Below are 19443 nucleotides of genomic sequence, written 5' to 3'. Positions count from 1 at the left end.
TGAGGGGTGTTGCAGAAGAGCGGAGTATCGCTGCTGGTACAAGCAGAAGCAATATATGCCTTGTATCCTGTTTTGCCAAACAACTGTTAACAGAGAAAAATAAACAGATTTTCTAAAAATACCTTGAGAAGAAGCTGTGTTCTCTGTTGGAAAGAGGGATTGACCTTTAGGAGAATAGGAGAGTTTACAAAAAAATAGTGGAGAGGGAAAAGTTATATGCATTATAATTTTCAGTGTGGCAAGACATTTACTCTATGCAGACTCTACAAATCCAGTCCAATTTTAATCCTCAACCTCTGTTTATGTAATAGGTTCCTAAGGCTATTAATGCCAGCCTTTTACTTTATTATCGTATCCTGTAAAAATAAAATTATACCCATAATACCATGACAGCCCTTACAAAAATGTGCCATTAGACAATTACATTGCAACACAGCAACTCTGGAGACTGCAGGGAAGTATTTCTCGTACAGCCTAATTGTTGTAGCAATAGCATTTTCAACACCCTTGGTTACTGAGGAAGAAAGAACATGATGATACCATATGTACAATAGCGTATTTTGAAGTACTGATTTTAGGGCCTGACTGTGGCAAGAGTGCTTGAGTTACGAGTGAAATCCTCGTAAGAACTGTACTTGGAACAAATCCATGGTTGAAAAGGTTTCTTGTATCGTTCCTCTCCTCTCTCCCACTCTTAAACTAGCGTCTGTTTTATTTTAGTTATTTTAAGATGGGAAATGTTTTGACACTGGAGTTTTAACTAAAAGAAATAATAGCACTGATAAAAAAAATCCTTTTATTCCCTTCCCCCAGATCCTTCAGTTCTGAAGATTTATTTCTGCCTGCAGAGTTATAGTCTCTGCTTAACTGGACAGTAATTGATAGTGTGCATCAAGATAATTAGTCTAACGAGCCTCCTAAACCCCAAGCCCCACAGCTACCTTTAAGTTCCACATTGTCTTTACTGTAACGTAAATAAAAGCTTTAGGAAAGGACTGGGGAAAAAAATTGATAGCGAGGGAGCCTCCTTGCCCTCTCCAAGGGGTTTCCTCTTCTCATTTTTAATGAGGCCCGTATTAGTTGTCATTTGTACCTTCCCTGATGAATAGTTTGGAAGAAAAGCTTCCTCTGTGCACAGCAAAATTTGTGCCAAGTTGCTGACCTTTGCTTTTGGTGAGACCTCATTCGAGTCTCGGTCCCAAGCCCAAACATATTGTTGGATCAATCATGTTGATTTTTGGCTCTGATAGTAATGCGCAGCTAATGAGTTGTACGGCGTACACATTAACCTCAGACCCGACAGCGGTAATGCCAGGCACGTAGCAAAATCGCGCTGGGGCTGCAGGAAAGACATACAGTGCTGGCATCTTAATAGAAGGAGACAATTAAAAACAGTAGAGCAGTATCATAGGTTCACTGCTTGTGGGATGTAGGATTTAATCAAAGCAGGAAAAACAAACTGTCTTCTGTCTGTTCGGGAAAAAAAAATCTCAGCACCATAAAGGTGCTTTATGAACTGTGAAATAGAGAGGAAAGCCTGAATGTTTAAACAGTAAGATAATGATTTTACTACCAAAAGGGAACCTACTTTGGGGAACAGCCATTGAATAATATTAGATTTAACCTTGTCAGAGATTACCATCTAATGATTATCATGGCATTGCAAGGAACTTCGGAGCATTGCTATATTTTTTTGATTAGTAGATACCTTATTTAGCAATACTTCAGCAAAGTTCTCCTGTCCTCACAAGTAAAATTCCTAAGACCAATTGTTGAACTACCACAAACAGCCAGCATCACTGATTTTGAAAGCAGCTGTTTCTGATCCCTTCCAAAAGTAACACTTCCCTTGAAGGGCCAGATTTTTATCTCATTTTACAATTATAAATCTAGGGAGAGACAGTATTTTGCTAATCATCCCCGTGGAGAGATGGACAAAAATCCCAACATGCACAATATCCTTCTCCTGGCTGTTCTCCTCACTTGAAGGATTAGGAAAGGAAGGAAGAGTTGCACAATGACTACATAAGAAAGCAACATTTCCAGTTTTAATGTAAGCCCTAAACAACCAGCTGCAGGGGACAGAGAAATAGAGACAGAATAAATGTGATTTCTACAGGTCACACACAGTTTTATGTCCTCCTTTTTGTGCAATGAAAACTGATCAATAAGGCTGAAGGACTGTTACTGCTTCAAACAGAAAATCTAGTGAAATCAAATGGAAAAACGCAAATTACATAGAGGCGCAGTCTTGGGTGTTCACGTTAGATTTTGGAGGCGAGAGAGGAAAAACAGCCTGAAAGGGACAGGGTGAGAAAAGGGGGGTCAGTGGGTAGAAGAATCCAAAACAGGATCTTCTGGAAGAGCAAAGTTCTCTAGATGTATGAGAAACTGCCCCATCCTTGCATCGTTCCTGGTAGAGATCCCCATGGACGCAGCATTACCAAGGCCTGGAGACAGTGGACATGAAGGAAGTGAAGTGGCCTCATGCTCACGTGAGGCATTGGAGACTCATCCTGCCAGACATACCATAGGGGTAGAGAAACAGGTACTGTTGTATCACACCTGACCTCATGGCAGAACCTGTTGGAATGACATCGGATTTTTTCCAGCACTAGCACAGCACACAGAAATAATGCAATTTCAACAGACATGTGGTACACCATGTTTAGTAATAACCACACAATAGGATCCATGGAAAACTCTGCAGTCCATTTTAGAGCTGCTTTTGCTGAAATGTCCCATGGAGTCACATTTTTTCTGGTCTAATAGTGACATTAAGTATTCTTCTCTTCTAACAGCTTAGTCTTTTTTCAGAAAAGTCAGACAGCAGCAGTACAGTCACAGGTATAACAAGCGATAGAAGTTAAACTTATTGGAGATGGGGATCAGAAGAGTCAGAAGAAGTTGCTAAAAGATGGTAGCACTTAGATGTCACGCTGTTATGAAGCCATCTTGTCAGCAACTCCAGCAACTTCAGCAAAAGCACACCCATTCTTACCAGTTCCAACTGCAAGACTGTTGAGGACCATCTCGGAGATCTAGATGGATAACCTGGCACATTTTTTTTAAGTACAGGGATTTCCACCCCCTCCTTTGGAAGGGTGTATCGGCTTGTACAGGGCGTCTGTTCAATAGTCAGGGTACAAAAAGGGGCTCTGGAGCCCAAGTGGCTGTTTCTTTGGGTGTACATCAGAAGGAGACTCTGTGTGGGGGTTTGGACCTGCTGCTCCCAACGTAGCGACATTGCTGTTGAAGACAAATGGGCTTACCAAAGGTTTTCTCAGATGTTATTTGGATTCCCCGAGTTTCAGGTGCTCTCCGGTAACAGTAGCCCTGCTGGAAGGAAGCACCTGAGTTTTAATCTCTAGACGCTAACGACTGTTAGCCGCAGTGAAGATTCCTGAATCTGTGTGAACACATCGTGTTATTATTGGGGCTTGCTTTATTTATACATTTCTGCTGAGCAGATGCTGCTGTGCAAACATTCATTTGTTAATCTTGTGCTGAAAATAGTTGCAGACATTGGCCAGAGTAGGCTGCCGATGTGTAGTATGGATATAGCTGCTTTTTTGTGCTTCATACTGGAAAGGTCAGTGATGTTTATGGAAATGGCTCTAAAAAGTTCACTTTGAGGAGAAGCCTGCTATGGAAATAGAAGCTTACCTATTAGTTTATGGAATGAAATGCTTGTACATTATTATGAAAAGAAGTGTTTTATGGTGTTGTCTCTGGCCTCATCTCATCCTGTGAGGCTTTCTGCAGGGCCCTTTGGGGGGGAATACATTAAAACTTTAGGTTTAAACACACACATGTGTTCATTCCACTTAAAAAATGCTTAATATTGCTATTTTCTTTGGATCCCTGAATCATAGGGTTAAAGAATACATTAGCATTCTCCCACATAAAATTTCAAAACAGACGTTTAAATCTGCATGCCCCAAACTGCAGTTAACAAGGCAAAGGCAACTGAAAGAGATGGAAGAAGCTGGAGGTATTGCAAAGAGGAGCAGCGTGGAGAAGGATTGCACAGCTGCACGGGGTAGTGTGAGAACGTTTTATGTGTTGTTTTTGTCTTGAGGTCCCCTGCTTTTGTGTTTTTTGGGAAAGCTGGTTATTGAGGGCGAGCTGACTTACTGTTGAGTTCTTGCTTTGTTGTTGCAAGAGTTTGAAATGAGGAAGAGAGCAGCACTGATTCAGGTGGTGATTGTTGTGGTTAATAGCATAACATTAATAATTATGTTAGTATGAGAGGGCCTAGGGACTAGCCAAACCTGGAATGCCATGGTGCGAGATTGCAGCATAAACAGTACCAATAGGAGCAGACCCTGCTCCAAACTCGAACCATCTGAGTAGACAAGGTAGAGGGAGGAGGAAACATGGAACCCACACATCAGACGTTGTGTCTCTGCTGTGATTTTTGTTCCTGTGGGACATAAGCCAAATGGACAAGTGCAGAAAAACAAACAGAGCCTGGGAGAAGGGAAGAGTGGGACAGCACTGGAAGAGATTGGGAGATGAAGCTGAGCTCCGGGGGCCTGCGGGAAGGTGGCAGTGGAAGGAGCAGCCCACCGATGAGCTGCAGAGACCGTTGGGCCCAGACAGGTGTACAAATTGTTGAGTGGGCTAGAAGGTGTTGAAATATCCCCTACTGGCCAGAATAAGACCAGCCGTCTCTGAACCTTTCATAACCCCATAAGATTAATGCTTCACAGCTGCACGGAGACCTCAAAGAGAGGAATTTTAGCTTCTCTGTCTTCTTTCACTTCAGATTGGACAGAGGAGCTGTTTGCGCTCATCAAAGGTCACGTACATCATCAGTTTCCATTAGCCTGGACACATCAAGTAAAACTTCAGTCTCTAGCCCCTTCAAATAACTTGAAACAGCTGCTTAGATATTTGCAAGCACAAGCAGAAGGAATGGCTTGTGGTTATAGGATCGCATCCAAGCGAGTGAACAATTCTGTGAAACCGTTATGAGGAGCCAACCACTAACTGCTAACAGTTACGCACCTGTAGCCCTGCGCGGACCTGCAAGGGGTTCAGAGCTTTGGAAACAACAGCGCTGCAGGCTGCTCTGCTGAAAAATGAAATATGGGAATACCGGTCTCAGAGGTAACATAGATCACAGATTGCTTTTCTACTAGGAAAGCGAATAGCCATCGTGTTGTCTTGTGCCAGCCCCAGAAGTTATCTGTTTAGTGCCCAGGATTCAGCAGCAGGTTATGAAGGTTATGTGCACGTGCAGATAACAGCAAAGGAAGTTTGCTCCAGATCTCCTCTTTCCCTTCCCCTTCTATCGCTCTGCAGTTCTCCTCTGGCATTCCCAATCACTGATTGTCTCTTCCTCTGATTTTAGCTGGGTTATCTGAGGATGCATGCTGAATAAACGGTGTTTTTAAAGGGGTTCTGGTTATATGCATGAAAATGTGGTAATAGCTAGCCTGATTTCCATCTGGCATAATTTAGGAGTAAATCCATTGACGTCAGTAGAATTGAACGGATATAAATATAATTGAAGTCAGGTCCTATATTTTTAAGGTTAAGCCTAGAAAACGCTGTAACTTACTCTCTCCACCTCCCTCCCCCCCCCCCCCTTTCTTTTCTCTTTCAAGTCCTGCCACAAATATGAATGTCTTAATTGGGATTTAGTCTATTTCTGCCCAGTTTAATCAAAGATCTGTCAGTAAAGAATTTTACGAGATGCAGAGGTGAAGCCCTGCTGACCCCCTACCTATCTTTAGAAAATCTCACTGGCTGCTGGTTCTGAAAAAACCTTGGCAGCAGTTGTTCTTTTTTCCCTTGGTCAGTTATGTCAAGTAGCGTATCTGTAGCTATGTTTAGTTCTGAGCATAAACATGAGGCAGAAATGGAAGCTTTTTGGCAAGCAAAGAACATGATTTTCAGCTCATTCGCACAGAATGGTGTTAATTAATAGATTGTTTTCTGACAAATAGTTAATTGTGCCTGCCTGTTTTCCATATGGCTAAGGAAATAAAAAAGCCAATGAGGACAAGGTATTTAAAAATCCAGAAATTTTGGTATAATGCTGGTATAATATCCAATCCAGTCCTATTTGCTATACTTCTAAAATGGGTTATGTGAATATTAGCATATGACACTGTTAATAAAGTACATGGTTTCCAATTTTCTTTTTGCAGTTTTATACTGGTGTTACTCAACTCAGTTATTTCAGATTTTTTTATGCCAGTATATGTAAGATGTTTAGGCCAGTACAAACTGCAAAAGAGATCTCAATGAAAAGACAAGTATTTATCTTCATAGTAGGAATAAAACTGGAAGAAATAATTTGTAAAATTTCCCAGTGACTTCAGTGCAAATACATTTCTAACACCAAGGGTAGAATAAGGTGTAGTGACTTTGATAATATTTGTATGTGTTTGTCCTCTTGGGGTTTTCACTTTCTTGTAGCTGCAGAAGGAATAGCAGCTCCATGATGTTCATGTTACCCTCAGCCAGTCCTTACTGTAAAAGGCTGGCACTTGCTGGCTGGAGTGATTTATTAGCCCGCAGCAGGAAAGAGTCTTCCATTGATGAAATCAGTTGGTTCATGTGATCATGTATCTCTCGTGCCAAAAATCATTTCTCTTTGGATATGTGCTGTGTTTGTTAAGAGATGTAAAAGCCTAATGCCGTTACCAGGAAGTTCTTTATTTTATTAAATTATGTATTTCAGGGATAATTCTTAAATCTGAAACCTTAGTTTCCCTTAGTGGCCCCAGGGAGATAACCTGTAGCATGCAATCTGTTTATACTAGCCTTGGAAATTAACTTTATTCCTCCGAAGTTTTTATTCTAGAGGAACGTTCAGGTCTTAGTAGAATTGTCCTATGAGTAGTTCAATGCTGTGGTTATTGCAAAAATATGAAACACTGAGAATTAGACCCAGAGAAAGAGCATTAGCTTTCAAAATTGCATAGTTTATAGCATGTAATTTGCTGATATTTGTAGGATTTGGGTCTGTAGATTGATGGCCCTAATTGTGTATCTTGTAGTAATCTAGATGAAATAACACGGCACAGCACTAAATCCATTTGTCCTGTGTGGCTAATTTAAAGCTCAGCATAGATAACTGCCAAGTAGAAGGTTCTTTATGTTTGTCTTCCTCGTATGGCTCTGTTGAATATTCATAGTTTCTATTAACACATGCCCTTCAATATTTGCTACATTTTTGTTGTAGATAGTAGATTAATTAAAAGAGTTGTTGCCATAAACCCGTGGGTTGTGATCTTGTCAGATTTTGTAATATAAGCAATACCAGGTCTGGGAAAGTGATGCCTCTTGAGAGGTGGCAGCTCACATCCTGACCATAGGTCCAAACCTCATAGCTTGAATACATCCACTTTAGGGATATTTCTTCTACTACCACCTTCTGAAATAAAGAGATTTTATGAAAGCTGAGCTCTCATTTTTATTGTAGGTTCCTAGCCACAGAGAAAAGCTTGAAACTATGGAATGTCAGCAAAGCCAAAAGGCTTGATGGATCAGTAAGAGTTAAAAATGTATTTTAAATACCAAGCAAACCTCAGACTGATTTTCACGCCCCACTAGACATCCCCAAGGGAGCTTTGGCTGGCTAGAGTTGGTAGTACTGGTTTCCTATTAAACCTGCCTTGTCATTTATTTTTGCAATGTTAGGGATGTGTGTGCATTTCTTCACATACCAGATAGGTGGTGGTGACAGCTATCCAGCAAGTCACAGGACCAGTGACAAACTGCAGTTATCCTCTAGCTCTGAACTTTCTCTCCTGCATTCTTCCCACTTACCCATTTCCTCTGTGACCATCGCTCTCCTGAAACGACTTTGGCAGGGTTAGAGTAATGATCATCTTAAGCTTGACCACCTTTAGCTAAAGAACCCAATTTGAGTTTTCCATTAGTCTCCCAAGCATGTAATGATACCTGCCCTCACGGTATCCCCAGAACCACAGTGGCACGTGCTCCAGCATGGGCAACAATTTCCTAATGGTGAAGCTGGCCAAGGACTACGATAGAGTAGCTGGGGATTTGTATCAGGGAAGGTTTTACAGAACAGGCTAGGCAAACCTTGGGAGCAAATCCTTTCCTGAGCAGAAGCTGAACGAGTTGATGTTTCAAGTCATCTTCAGCCTTCTTTCTAGGAATCTAAGCATTCACATTTCTGAACCAGTGACTGGCTTAAGCCTTTTTGGAAGGCAGAAAAAGTATATTCTCAGCTTTTCAGTGGGGCAGGTGACACTTTTTGATTAGATCCTATTTGTCATCTTTACCCATTCTTTAGAAAACTAACAAATCCCAAGTCAAACAGAGCTCTCTGAAAGGGCAAAAATTTTAAAATTCAACTTTGTCCTGGTTAAGGACTGAAAGAAAGTGAATTGGATATTAAATGGAATAACTGTTCATTTCCTACCTTTACTGGCACCCTGGGATCCACCAATACTGAGATCCGCCATGCAGACCTACTGGATGGTCTCCCAGCTCTCCATACTGGTTGCCAAGGTGTAGCAAACTGCAAACCTGTTTGGTGGGCAGAGGTCTGTTGGAGCTTAGCTGGGTTTCTGGGGGGGAAAAAAAAACATTCTGCCCATCAGAAACTTCTGACTTTTGATAAACAAATTGTAATGAAAATTACATGTTTAAGTTCCTTTTTTCCCCAGCAAGAAAGCAGGTATATCCCTTGAGTATCTTAGGTAGCTTGTGGAGGTCTGTCATTGTGCTGGTGGAGATACAGACTTCCTGTTTCTACTCATCTAAAAAAAAGATATGGTCTCAAATAATTGAATGTCATTGAAAATGACGAGCAGGTAAATAAATAAATAAGTAAATAAAAGACAAATATAGGAAGCTCGTGTTGATAAATCTTTACTTCAGCATCTAAATAAGTAGGTTTGGATTCCAAATGGTGACTAATTTTCACCAAACTTTTCAGAAACATGTGGCTGCTGTATTTTTTCAAAATGAAGCCAAATTATTAAGTATTCTACTTGAATTTTTGCTTTTTCAATAAGGCTTCCAAATATTTTTCAGCATGTTCAAAATTCCAGCTGATGAAGCGTAACATATAGATTTTGTCAGTGTTTTTTGAAGAGGATACATTTTTGTGCCAGGCATGCAGTGAATTCACTCATTTGCTTGAGGTCATTAGTTGCATTGCAGTCCATCAGTATTACTGAATATTGATCAATGACACAATAGACTGAAGCGACACAGTATTCTGGGCTGTCCTTGAGACAACGTAACAACAATGACAAAGAAACATCTTGTTCTCTCTGTATTGCTGCCCTCCTATTTTTTCTTCCAGCACTTGTGATTTATAATATATACCCTTGAGTAAAGCAGTCAAATCTGTCAGTCTTGAAAAGGTACCCATCATGATGGGCCATCATTTCTGAGAATGAATATTTGGAAAGACAGTGTGATAGAGAAAGACACAGAACATCTTCTGGGACAGACTTCAGTCACTATAGTTTTAATGTAGACATTGATGATTACCTGTCCTTCACCAAACAGACACTGTAATCATTTCAAATAGCATTTTACATGTTTGAGCCATCATTAAAAACTGCAAACTGCTTTCAAATCAAAACTCCACCTCCAGCATTCACGTTTGATTGGGTGCTGTTGACAAGTGTTCTTGAGCTGATGATTAGAAATCCATGCACTTCACTGAATTGAAAGATGAGATGTGTGTATCTTTTGAGGTAATGGGTATTATTACTCATTTATCCTAATCTGGTACCCACTTGATCAGCTGAAGTCAGATTCAATTGTAAATTACAGACTCTTTAGAGACAGTAAGTTGAAACTGTGGTGTCTTTGCATTGATTCTGCTCCTGCACAATTACCATTATATCCCACTGATGTTGATGAACTCCCTCATAAAATGCTTCACCTTGGCCTGAACAGAAAGCTCTGCTCACAGCAAAACTCTGGCATATAGCAACCTGCAGGGCATAGCAGAGAATAGTGTTGCTCTTGGTATCCTAGAGCATACCTGGGGGAAACTGGTTTTCCCCACCAGTGAGTAACAGTATCCGTTCTTGAGCAGTTGCACAGGAGATGTGGTAGAGCTTCCAAAGCTCCCCATCTCTTTTCTTGCCTCTAACTCAGCTATTCACAGGTATGATCCCTTTTCTTCTGGGGCTGACCCTGATGTGCAAAATAGCACCATGGACTGAAGAGGAAGATACAGGACCATGCCGTGGTCCTTCTTAGCATTTCCTAGGGCAGGCTTGGCTTACTGGAGGAAGGGCACTGCTCCATTTTAAAGGGAAGTTCAGTTCCCTCAGTACTAGGATTTTTGTGCTTTGAGATCCAGTGTTTATTTTGGAGACAGCACAGCTGCTCATCTCTCCCAGAACTGAGCTTTATCTTAGAAGTACAGCTCATCCCACGTTTTAATTCTGTGATTTTTATGTAAATATTTATTAAACTTCAGGCAGTTGCTATCACCAACCTTTCTGTGATATGTTCATGAGATGTGTTTCAGAAAGCAAGTTTACAGCCACCCTCACTTGCAGTCTGAAGAGCCCAGATACCCCATAGGTAAGCCATGCGTACTCAAAATGCATGAACGCACAAGAGATGCAAAGGTGTCTGCTAATAGTATCTTCACTTTTATCCTGAATGGGTGGTGTGAGTGTGCTGGAAGAGAGAGATTGCTGGGTGAAACACAGGTGCTGGTAGGTCATGGAGGTAGGTAGTTGTGATTGTCTCCACTTTTGCACATGTGTTTGCTTTTATGTGGCAGCTTTGTGCTCACCTCCACTCTTCAGGCTTTCCGTTCACTTGTTCAGTCAGTATAACTGATTAGAAAAGCCCGAGGTGAATGGTCTTTCCTTCCCTTTTTTCCTCCTTTGCTTGTGCCTCTTTTATAAGCGATACTTAAAATGTGACCTCTTCCAGCACAGGTTTGTTCCCAGTCAAACTGGCTTTGAAAGTCAGTTGAACTGTAGCTGGCCTGTCCACTACCTCTTGATCAGCCTGATTTGCCGGTGCCAGCTGGGCTGTTCTGACCTTCCCCCGTGTCTGACTTGCCTTCTGTCTCTGTCCTTGCGACTTACAGGTTGGGCAGGTCTTCCTTGCCACAGCCCTTGAGCGATGAAATGTCCTCTTCCCTTCCTTGCTCTCCCCTGGCAACTTCTGAGAAGCAATAAAAAGGCAAAAACCCCCCAAAAGATAGCAAAGTGCAGGTTTTTCTACAGAAATCATTTAGCACAACACTATATCTTTTCAGGAGTGGACCTTTGCTGTTTGCAAAGCCTTGCTATCATAAATTACCACTCCTTAATGTCAGACAGTGCTCTCATTGTCTGAAGAAGCTGCTATAGAGGAAAATGTATTTTACTCAGAAAGCATCAGAATACTTCTTAAAACACAGTAGAGTTCCTTTTACCTTCTCTAAGATGAAAAGCAATCGGTGTCTTTAACAAATGGTGTGGAGCATTTACCATCTCCTGTGCTCTCTGCCTCTTTGCTCTTCCCTGGAAAGATTCCTGACATTATCAGAAAGTTAGAGTCTCCTGTCTCACTGCAAAAGAGTTCTTACTTACAGACCTTTAAATCTCAACTTCACGCATAGCAAAATGATCCTGGGTCATGGTAGAGGTTTCTAAAATAGATGAATTATCACTTTTTTTCCCTTTTGAGCTCCCTGGAGTTGGATTTCTGTGTATTTAGTTAACCAGTTTCTGTGGACCCATGGATCAAGAGAAGAAAGAGAACACATCAGGTTTTCAAACTTTTCTCATGCAGTTCTGAAATATATTTTTAGTTAAGATATGTTGTACAGTGAATTAAGTTTATGTGATGCTGGGTTTTCTACTCCCTTACATTCCTTATCTTTTGCAAGGCATGTACTGCAAAGGAAATCCAGAGTGTTAAACTCCACCAAGTCAGAAGGATCAAGGATACGCATTTTACACAGCTCTAAATGATTTAAGGTACAAGGTAGCTACAAATCATCCTGCAAACCCTTAAGCTGCGATAACCATTTTATATGACTACTGCATTCATATTGATGCAACATTCATGCAACACATATGCATCAAAACCTGCATATCTACAGAATAATTATACAATGAACTTTAACTCAAACGAAACCTAAATGATTACTTTCTGATCCAAATCTGGACTTCTTTCATTTTTTCTGGTGTTTCATAGACTCATGGAATAATATAGGTTGGAAGAGTTCTTGTGGTTCAACCCCCCTGCTCTAACCAGAGCCAACTAGACCAGCTTGCTTAGGGCCTTGCCCAGTCATGTGGTGAGTATTTCGATGGGTGGACATTTCAGAGTTTGTTCAGTGGTTGACCACCATGACATACTGAAAAAGTTTCTCTGAGTATCAAATCAGAATTTCCCTTTTTTCAACTTGTGGGTATTGAATCCCATCCTCTCACTGTGCACCTCCGAGAAGAATTTGGCTCCATCTTCTCTGTAGCATGGGACACATGCAGCCCTCCAGGCTTGCTTCCCAAGGGCCTAGTCCAAAACCCAAAGAGTCATTAGAAGAACTCCGGTTGACTTCACCAAGCTCTGGAGCAAACCTGCACCACAAAACTGGGATTGGGCATTCTGGTTTGGCTGTAGGAAAGGTCTCAGCCCACCTGCCATTCTTGTGTGGGTGAGTACAGAGGACTGAGATGCTTCTCTTGTCATTTAGAGGTATTTGGATATGAGCCAGAGCTGTTTGAAAATCCTATTAGTCCAGTCAGGACACTGGCTTGAACATACTGCCGTGCTGACGTGGTTGACTGTGTTACTTTTGACAAAAGTTGGCTTGGGTCTTGTCATTTTAAAGGCTATTTCGAAGGAGTTCAGACTTGAACAGACCTGTCTTGAGAATGGGTGTCCTGTCCGTACTCGGCAGTGCCCGTAAGTGTAGCTGTCAGTGTATCTCTCGGCTCTGCTCAGGGTAGTGCAAGGCTTGGATCAGCCTGGTCCCTGCTGTGGTTCCCACCTGACCTGCGTCGCTCTGGCTGCTCGCATAGCGGTGGCACCATGGCCAAGCGTGTGCATCGCTCGCTCGCTGCTCGCTGCTCGTGGGAGGCAATATTGTGCCCTTTGGGGGATTTTTGTGTGTGCACTGACTGTAATCCAGATCTGATAATGGCACAAACCACCTTTGAGCTGTCACTGAGGTCAAAGAGACAGAAGAACAAAAGCAGACACATTTTCATTAGTTTTTTTTTTTCCCCTAAACAATGTGCACATTATTTCCTGTTTAAAACTACAAAGTTTAGCAGCAAAACACATCTCACCTGCGTGTGGCGTGGGAGGTGTTGATATCCCCTGCCTACGGCTGTCACTCACACCCACTCCCGCACTGCAAATTGCCTCCTGTCAAATGAGCTCACAGAAATACCAGCGTTGTTGCATATGCTAGGGTTTGCCTGATGTATTTCTGCATCACTGCTGTTAGTCTTGCAAAAATCCTTTTCAGTCCCAGCTGTTATTTTCAGGAACTGACAAGTAGGATTCTGTAAATGAATCAAATTTATTCTGAACATGGACGTAGCCCTTCATCAAAAGACAACAAAAAGGCAAGAAATACGTAGCAGAACATATCCCAGCCCGTGTGGAAGGTGGCTCTTGTCAGCACAGAGAGCTTTTAAGTGAGGGAGGAGGGAAAATAGCAAGAAAAAAGTTTCAGAAGATTCTTTCTTGGTTGCTCCTCCTGTACTCTGTGTGAGGGGATAGTGTAGCTCTGGGATTTGGGAGGGGGTGATGGAAAAGGGGGTTAACCTACTTACTGTAAGCGTAAACTTGCTACCTTCACAGCAGTTCTCTGAAAGGCCACAGTTTGGATACTTGCTGCAGTGGAGTCTGCTGGCAATATATAATTTGTTTACTAAACAGGGAATGTAATTGAAATGTCCCTTTTGAGTTAATGAAAATATAAAACAGCTTTCCAGAGTAGACTGACGCCTCTAATTTAATTATCTGTGAGCCTCATAGATTAAAAGTATTCTTTCATCCATTCCTGGCAGCCTGAAGTAGATGAATAACTGAAATTCAAAGAAAAACCCTATGAAAAGGAGACCTGGCAGATGAAAGAGCAAAGGGCCAAACCATTTGTAAAGGGATATATCTCCACGGAGATGCCCGTTGTCTTTATGGCAACTAATTATATGTGAAAACTATTAAAGGTTTGGAAGCTGTGGTACCCATTAAAGGGGCCAGGGGTCCCTATCGCCTGCAGGAAAAACAAGCTGGCTCCTCTTTGAAATACTGTTTGCTATGTATCGGAGGAGTTACTCTTTTAAGGGTACGTTGCAAGCAGTGGCCTTAAGCATGTGAGCAGTTGCCAGAAAACCAGCAGGAGCAGTCGTACAGGTAGCGTTGAGCTTGCGACGTCGTTATTTGCAGAGTCAGTCCTTCAGACCGCAGATGTGGCCCTAAAGCAAAGCCTGGAGCGATGCTGTCCCACCACTGCAAAGGCATCCAGAAGCAGCCAGAGCTCACGTACATCCTTGGTGCAGTGGGGTCTGGTGTGTCCTAACGCTGCGTGAGCCATCTGCTTTCTGCATTGCAGCACTTCTGCTCATGTCAGCCAAACGCTGATGGACAAGGCTCCACGTAGCTGCTGAAATACAGCAGCCGTTCTTGCACACTTTTTGCCCGCCTTCATATTTACGTCTGTTCCTGCGGTGTGTGTTACAGCAGCACTTGCCACCCCAGCAGAGACCACGGTGTCCATAGAGAAACGCAGAGCATTTAGACTTTGCAGAGGAAGCCTGTGGCTGAGCAAGACGTGAATGCAGGTCTCCTCTGGTGTCATCCCAGGCCCAGCCATCACGTTGTTATACACAAAAAACATGAGGTTTCATCCCTGCTGTACATGAAATATTTCTGAATTTGGAAAGGTAAACCAGAGCATATGGGAAAAAGTGGGGTTTGCACTTCACGGGGTGAGTGGATGAAGAGCAAAGAGGTTTGCGAGTAGCCAAAAGGATGCTTCACCGCACTCGGGTGTTTTTTGTTAGAGTATGCTCTCCCTTTTCGGGTTTGTACTTGAAGACTTTGATCTAGAGGCGCAGTGTGTCTGGGAAGGAAAAAAAAAATCAAGTTTGTTTCTGGTATAAACATTTACAGCTTCATTGACTTGAAGTGGAATTTCACCTGGGAATATAAGCAGCGGCCTCAGCTGAGATGAGCAGAGCATGGAGAGGGGGCACTGGTACCTGTTGCTCAGAGTTACCTGAACAGGGCCCAGAAGACCAGCAAAAAATTTGCTGATTCATTTTATTGTGGTGGGAGGTTTGAGGAGTACTGATTTTTCTTTTCTCTAGTTCATCTAGATTTGGTCTAACATTTTTGACTTTGAAAAAGGGTTGAGTTTGAAAAGTTTTTTACAGTGGATGGTGATTTTATTTGTCTGCAAAACAGATCAATGCACTTTGAATTGTACGTGTGCAAGTGGGAACTGGAGCGAAGAAACTGTAGTGCAAGTGCCAGGATTCTGCAAAATTCTGGCTAAGAAACTGGCCCTAACTGTCATCTAAAGTGCCTCTAAAAGGTATCTCAAATGATACTTCAGTTTACTCTTAGAAAAGTATTTCATGTTATCTTTATGATATGTCAGATTTTAAAACCTTTAACACTTGAACAAATCCTTCACTTAGCTGCCTGTAAGCAGCATGTTTTTTGCTTTTGTTTTGTAATTTGCTATTATACTCATGCTTGGTATGACACTTGCTTGATCTGGATTAATTTCCTATGCTGATTTGTTCTGAATGTGCCCTGTAGGCTAATAGTATATTCGCAGCCTCTCTTCTTCCTTTGTAAAATTTGCTGTTACCATTTACGGGACAGCGTGTTCTCTTTGACACCTTCCAGAAGTGCCAACTGCCTGTCGAACAGCATGGCATCAACTGTTAGAGCCTGATCCAAACCCCAACGAAACCAGGGAACAGTAATGTAATTCAGGGTTTTTAAGGAAAGGCAATATCTTTTATTAGATCAGCTGTTACAGTTGGAAAAAAACAGACAAGCTTTCAGGCACACAAATCCTTCTTCAGGTCTGAAATAGCAGCAGTATTGCTTACACCAGCATTCCTTAGCAGTGAGACAGCTATGGTCCCAGCAAGGTTTAAAAAATGTGATTAAAAGTGTGTGTGTTGCATGGCCCTTCTAACTGGGGAGGGCTTCCTAGCAGGACACAGGCAAACATCGCTCTCCTCTCTCCCCTTCCCAGTATACACCCTACAAACAGGGGATAGGATGATATGCTACAAGAAGAGGTAGTATAAGGTCACTTATACTTGAGAAAAAGTCTTCAATACCTTATGACGGAGCCACATCTTCTCCATGGTCACCCTGTTATTGGGAAGGACTGAGGCAAAGCTGTGGGCTTCGCTGTGCAGGTGGTAACCGGAGGATCTGCCCTGGAAATTCTGGCTCCTGATGTTCACGGCTGTCCAGCAAATAGTTGTGGGACCAGCTGGCAAAATGGATTTTATTCCCTTTCTTGTGTTTGCTTTACAGGGAACAGTGTTTCCCAAGTTTCTGGAGTCACAGTTGACTGACCAGCCACCTAATAACAAAGCTTGTCATTGAAAATGCTACACAGGCAGGATGGTTCTGCAGAAAAGCTGTGAGCAGCTTCCCGTAGTCTTTGGATTGCTTGTGGTCACAGAGTAGAAAAATAAGAAGTAACAGCCCAGTACGCTGCTTGCTTACTCCTCCAGATTATGGATCTGAACATCCTGCTTTTTTGTCCTATGACAGACTTCATATTTATCTTCCTTTTTCTTTTCTGGAAATCTTCAAAAGTATGTACTACATCTTTGAATTAAAGAACACAGGCAGGTGCTCAAAAATTAAATGTTAACATTATCTGTAACAATTATTCCTATATTCCCACGCTAGGAACTGAGGTGTTAGCTGTAGTTAATAACTGTGGTATTAAGAAGCCGAGGATGCTTTTTGCTTGTGTGAATATTCCTATGGTACATGGGCTGCAAGAACTCTGGATTTTGCATTCTTTCTGGAGTGTATTAATAGGTGTGTTAATTATGTGGCTTCTCTACTCAGCCCTATTTCAAAATGAAAGGTTGCATTTGAAGAAACTGTCACCACAAGAAAATTGTAAATAAGTATTGTTGCTTCTGAAGAAATTGAAAGGATGAACCTTTTATGAGTTTAAGTTGATTAACCCACAGACATGAACAACCAATGAGCAAGTAATGCTGTAAACAGGAATATAATTATTGGAAAAGCTTAATTCAGAAGGGAAAATACCTCTTAAAAATGAGGTAAGCCAAAAATCTTTGGTTTAAGTTTAAGATCTGGTTTGGGCATTGGTGTTCTGGTGCGAAGCTATCTCTACAACTGTCTTGAAAGTCCTTAAAAGTTTAGACATTTGTGGGACCCTTTCTTCATATAAAATACAAGTGTTTCAAATGTGGTTCTCGATCCAAATCCATCACTTAAGACACATCGTACTTAAGGGTCTGAATCACCATTCCAGCCTGGCCAACCTTTGATTGATCCCTTTTATGTGTTTCTCCACCCAGTGATGTGCCCAGTGACACACACCCATGGCACGTAGGCTGGCATCAACCACAGAACACCGTGGACAACTGCTTCTCTTTCCCGGAGAAAGTTTTAATGGAGGAGTCATGTAGACAACCTGATTCTCTAGTGAATCTCAGAATTTGTTTCATTCCCTTTAGTACCCTGCCGAGGGGTTTGGGTTTGAAAGCATGGCTGTGAGTGTACTACGTAACGTGGTTTCTTTATGTGCACCAAAAGGAAAATGATGAATTTGTCTGTGAAAGCCAAAAGCTTCATTTTCACTTGAAACGAAGACCCTTTCATATTTCCATATATTTTAAGACACTTCCATGCTGCCAGCGTAGAATAAGTAAAAACCAGGATCCATACGCGATCCCCATAATGGTAATTGTGTAGCCATGTGGATGACCACATGCCTAACCTGCAAAATAAAAATCCACGTCTGGATTCTGCAGCCAGTAAAGGGCTCTGATGCCCCAGTTTTTAGACATCTTCTACAGATGGGTTTGAAATGTAGATGCAGATCCACCACTGAGTCAACCCCATGTTTAGGTTGGATCTTTCTACAAATTGGCACTTGTAAAACTGTTGGGAAGGAAGAAGGGTATGAAGGAAGGAGAAGCAATGAAAACGTGGACTGCTGAGGAAAAAAGCATCTGCTCCCAAATTACTATTTTTTACTACCTGACACTCTTCTTTAGTAGCGATGATGCTGCAGCTTTTTTCAGTCATGAAAATAGAAACAGCAGCAACAGTGTCCAGCACTGAGGTTAATGTGCCAGCTACACCTGAATGGTGCACATTATAAATATACATTTAAGGTCCTTTCATGCATACCACAGCTAAATAACAGCCAGCTCTGTCTCAGTGTTCTTCCACTACTGCATTTATGGAGTAGCCTGTAGTAAGGGAAGGCTGCAAGGAGGGCTGGAAATGGCACTGCTAATGAGAGCAGCAGATGTCATTGCACTTCACGCCATTTCTGCTGCAGCTGGTTATAAATTCAGGTGGGAGATGTCAAAAAGCCAAAGAAGTAAAACTCTCTTTTGTTCATTATCTCGCCCAGGACTTGACATGTTCATATCATCAGGCTTTCCACGATGGTAGTTTTGTCTCTTGTTGTTTCACTGAGACTTTGCTCTTTTTCAGGTGCCGGGAGACAACGAGAAGCATTGGAAGCCAGTGTTAGTGGTCTTGACAGAGAAAGACCTCTTAATATATGAGAGCATGCCGCGGATGAAGGAAGCTTGGTTCAGCCCTCTGCATACCTACCCCCTGCTAGCCACCAGGTACCTGTGCTTTTTTATTACAAACGCTTCAAGAGCGGTGGGAATGGCTGAGTCAGGCGGGAACAGGTATAGCTGGTGCATAGCTATATATCACACTTGAAATGTCCTGGTTTGCGAAGCAGATTCTTCTTCAATGGGCCAATGTGCTCAGTTTAACTCCTCACTTCTCCTCCGTTTCAAGTTCTGGCTGAGACTGATGGCCAGAAGCACACCGGAAGGATTATGGATAGGGCTGTTTGGCCCGGATCCAGAGGTAGGAGTGCTGAAAAAGCCGAGAGCTCGATCTCCTGAGATTTCTATCTCAGTGTACAGACCTGAGAGGTTGGCAGAAGGCTGAAAAATGTGAAATTGCTGCCCTGAGTTGGGCGTGCTGCTGTGGCAGTTCTGCACCACCCGTTTGGGGCTTCTGGGGGCTCGTACATGTGATGGAGACACTTAGTTTCAGCATGGCTTGTGTTCCTGCTCTAGCAAATGAATTCCTGGCTTTTTTAGCTTAAAATGGTGAGCTTGGAAGACACATTCTTGAATCTAGGTTGGAAATCTGCATTATTTCAAAGGTATCCATCAACACTAATTCAGAGAGAGCTTTCCCATGGTTGCCTTTATGCAGTGGAAACTGTCTGTTCTTCTTTAT

General features: G+C 42.1%; 2 protein-coding genes across 2 annotated transcripts in view; one reads left to right on the top strand and one right to left on the bottom strand.

Moving 5' to 3' along the window:
- The window catches only part of COL14A1 (collagen type XIV alpha 1 chain), a 253923-nt gene that overhangs the window by 18039 nt on the left and 216441 nt on the right, over positions 1 to 19443 (bottom strand). The window lies entirely within an intron of this gene.
- SNTB1 (syntrophin beta 1) overlaps positions 1 to 19443 on the top strand; it is a 115589-nt gene that overhangs the window by 84213 nt on the left and 11933 nt on the right. Inside the window, exon 4 of the mRNA XM_075495204.1 lies at positions 18670 to 18809. Coding sequence (XP_075351319.1) covers positions 18670 to 18809 — 140 coding nt within the window. The remainder of the gene's footprint in view (positions 1 to 18669; positions 18810 to 19443) is intronic.

The sequence above is a fragment of the Mycteria americana genome, chromosome 2 (assembly GCF_035582795.1).
Source record: "Mycteria americana isolate JAX WOST 10 ecotype Jacksonville Zoo and Gardens chromosome 2, USCA_MyAme_1.0, whole genome shotgun sequence".
NCBI classification, from domain to species: domain Eukaryota; kingdom Metazoa; phylum Chordata; class Aves; order Ciconiiformes; family Ciconiidae; genus Mycteria; species Mycteria americana.
Note: the sequence above shows the minus strand (reverse complement) of the source record. Positions and strands in the feature narration are given on the sequence as shown.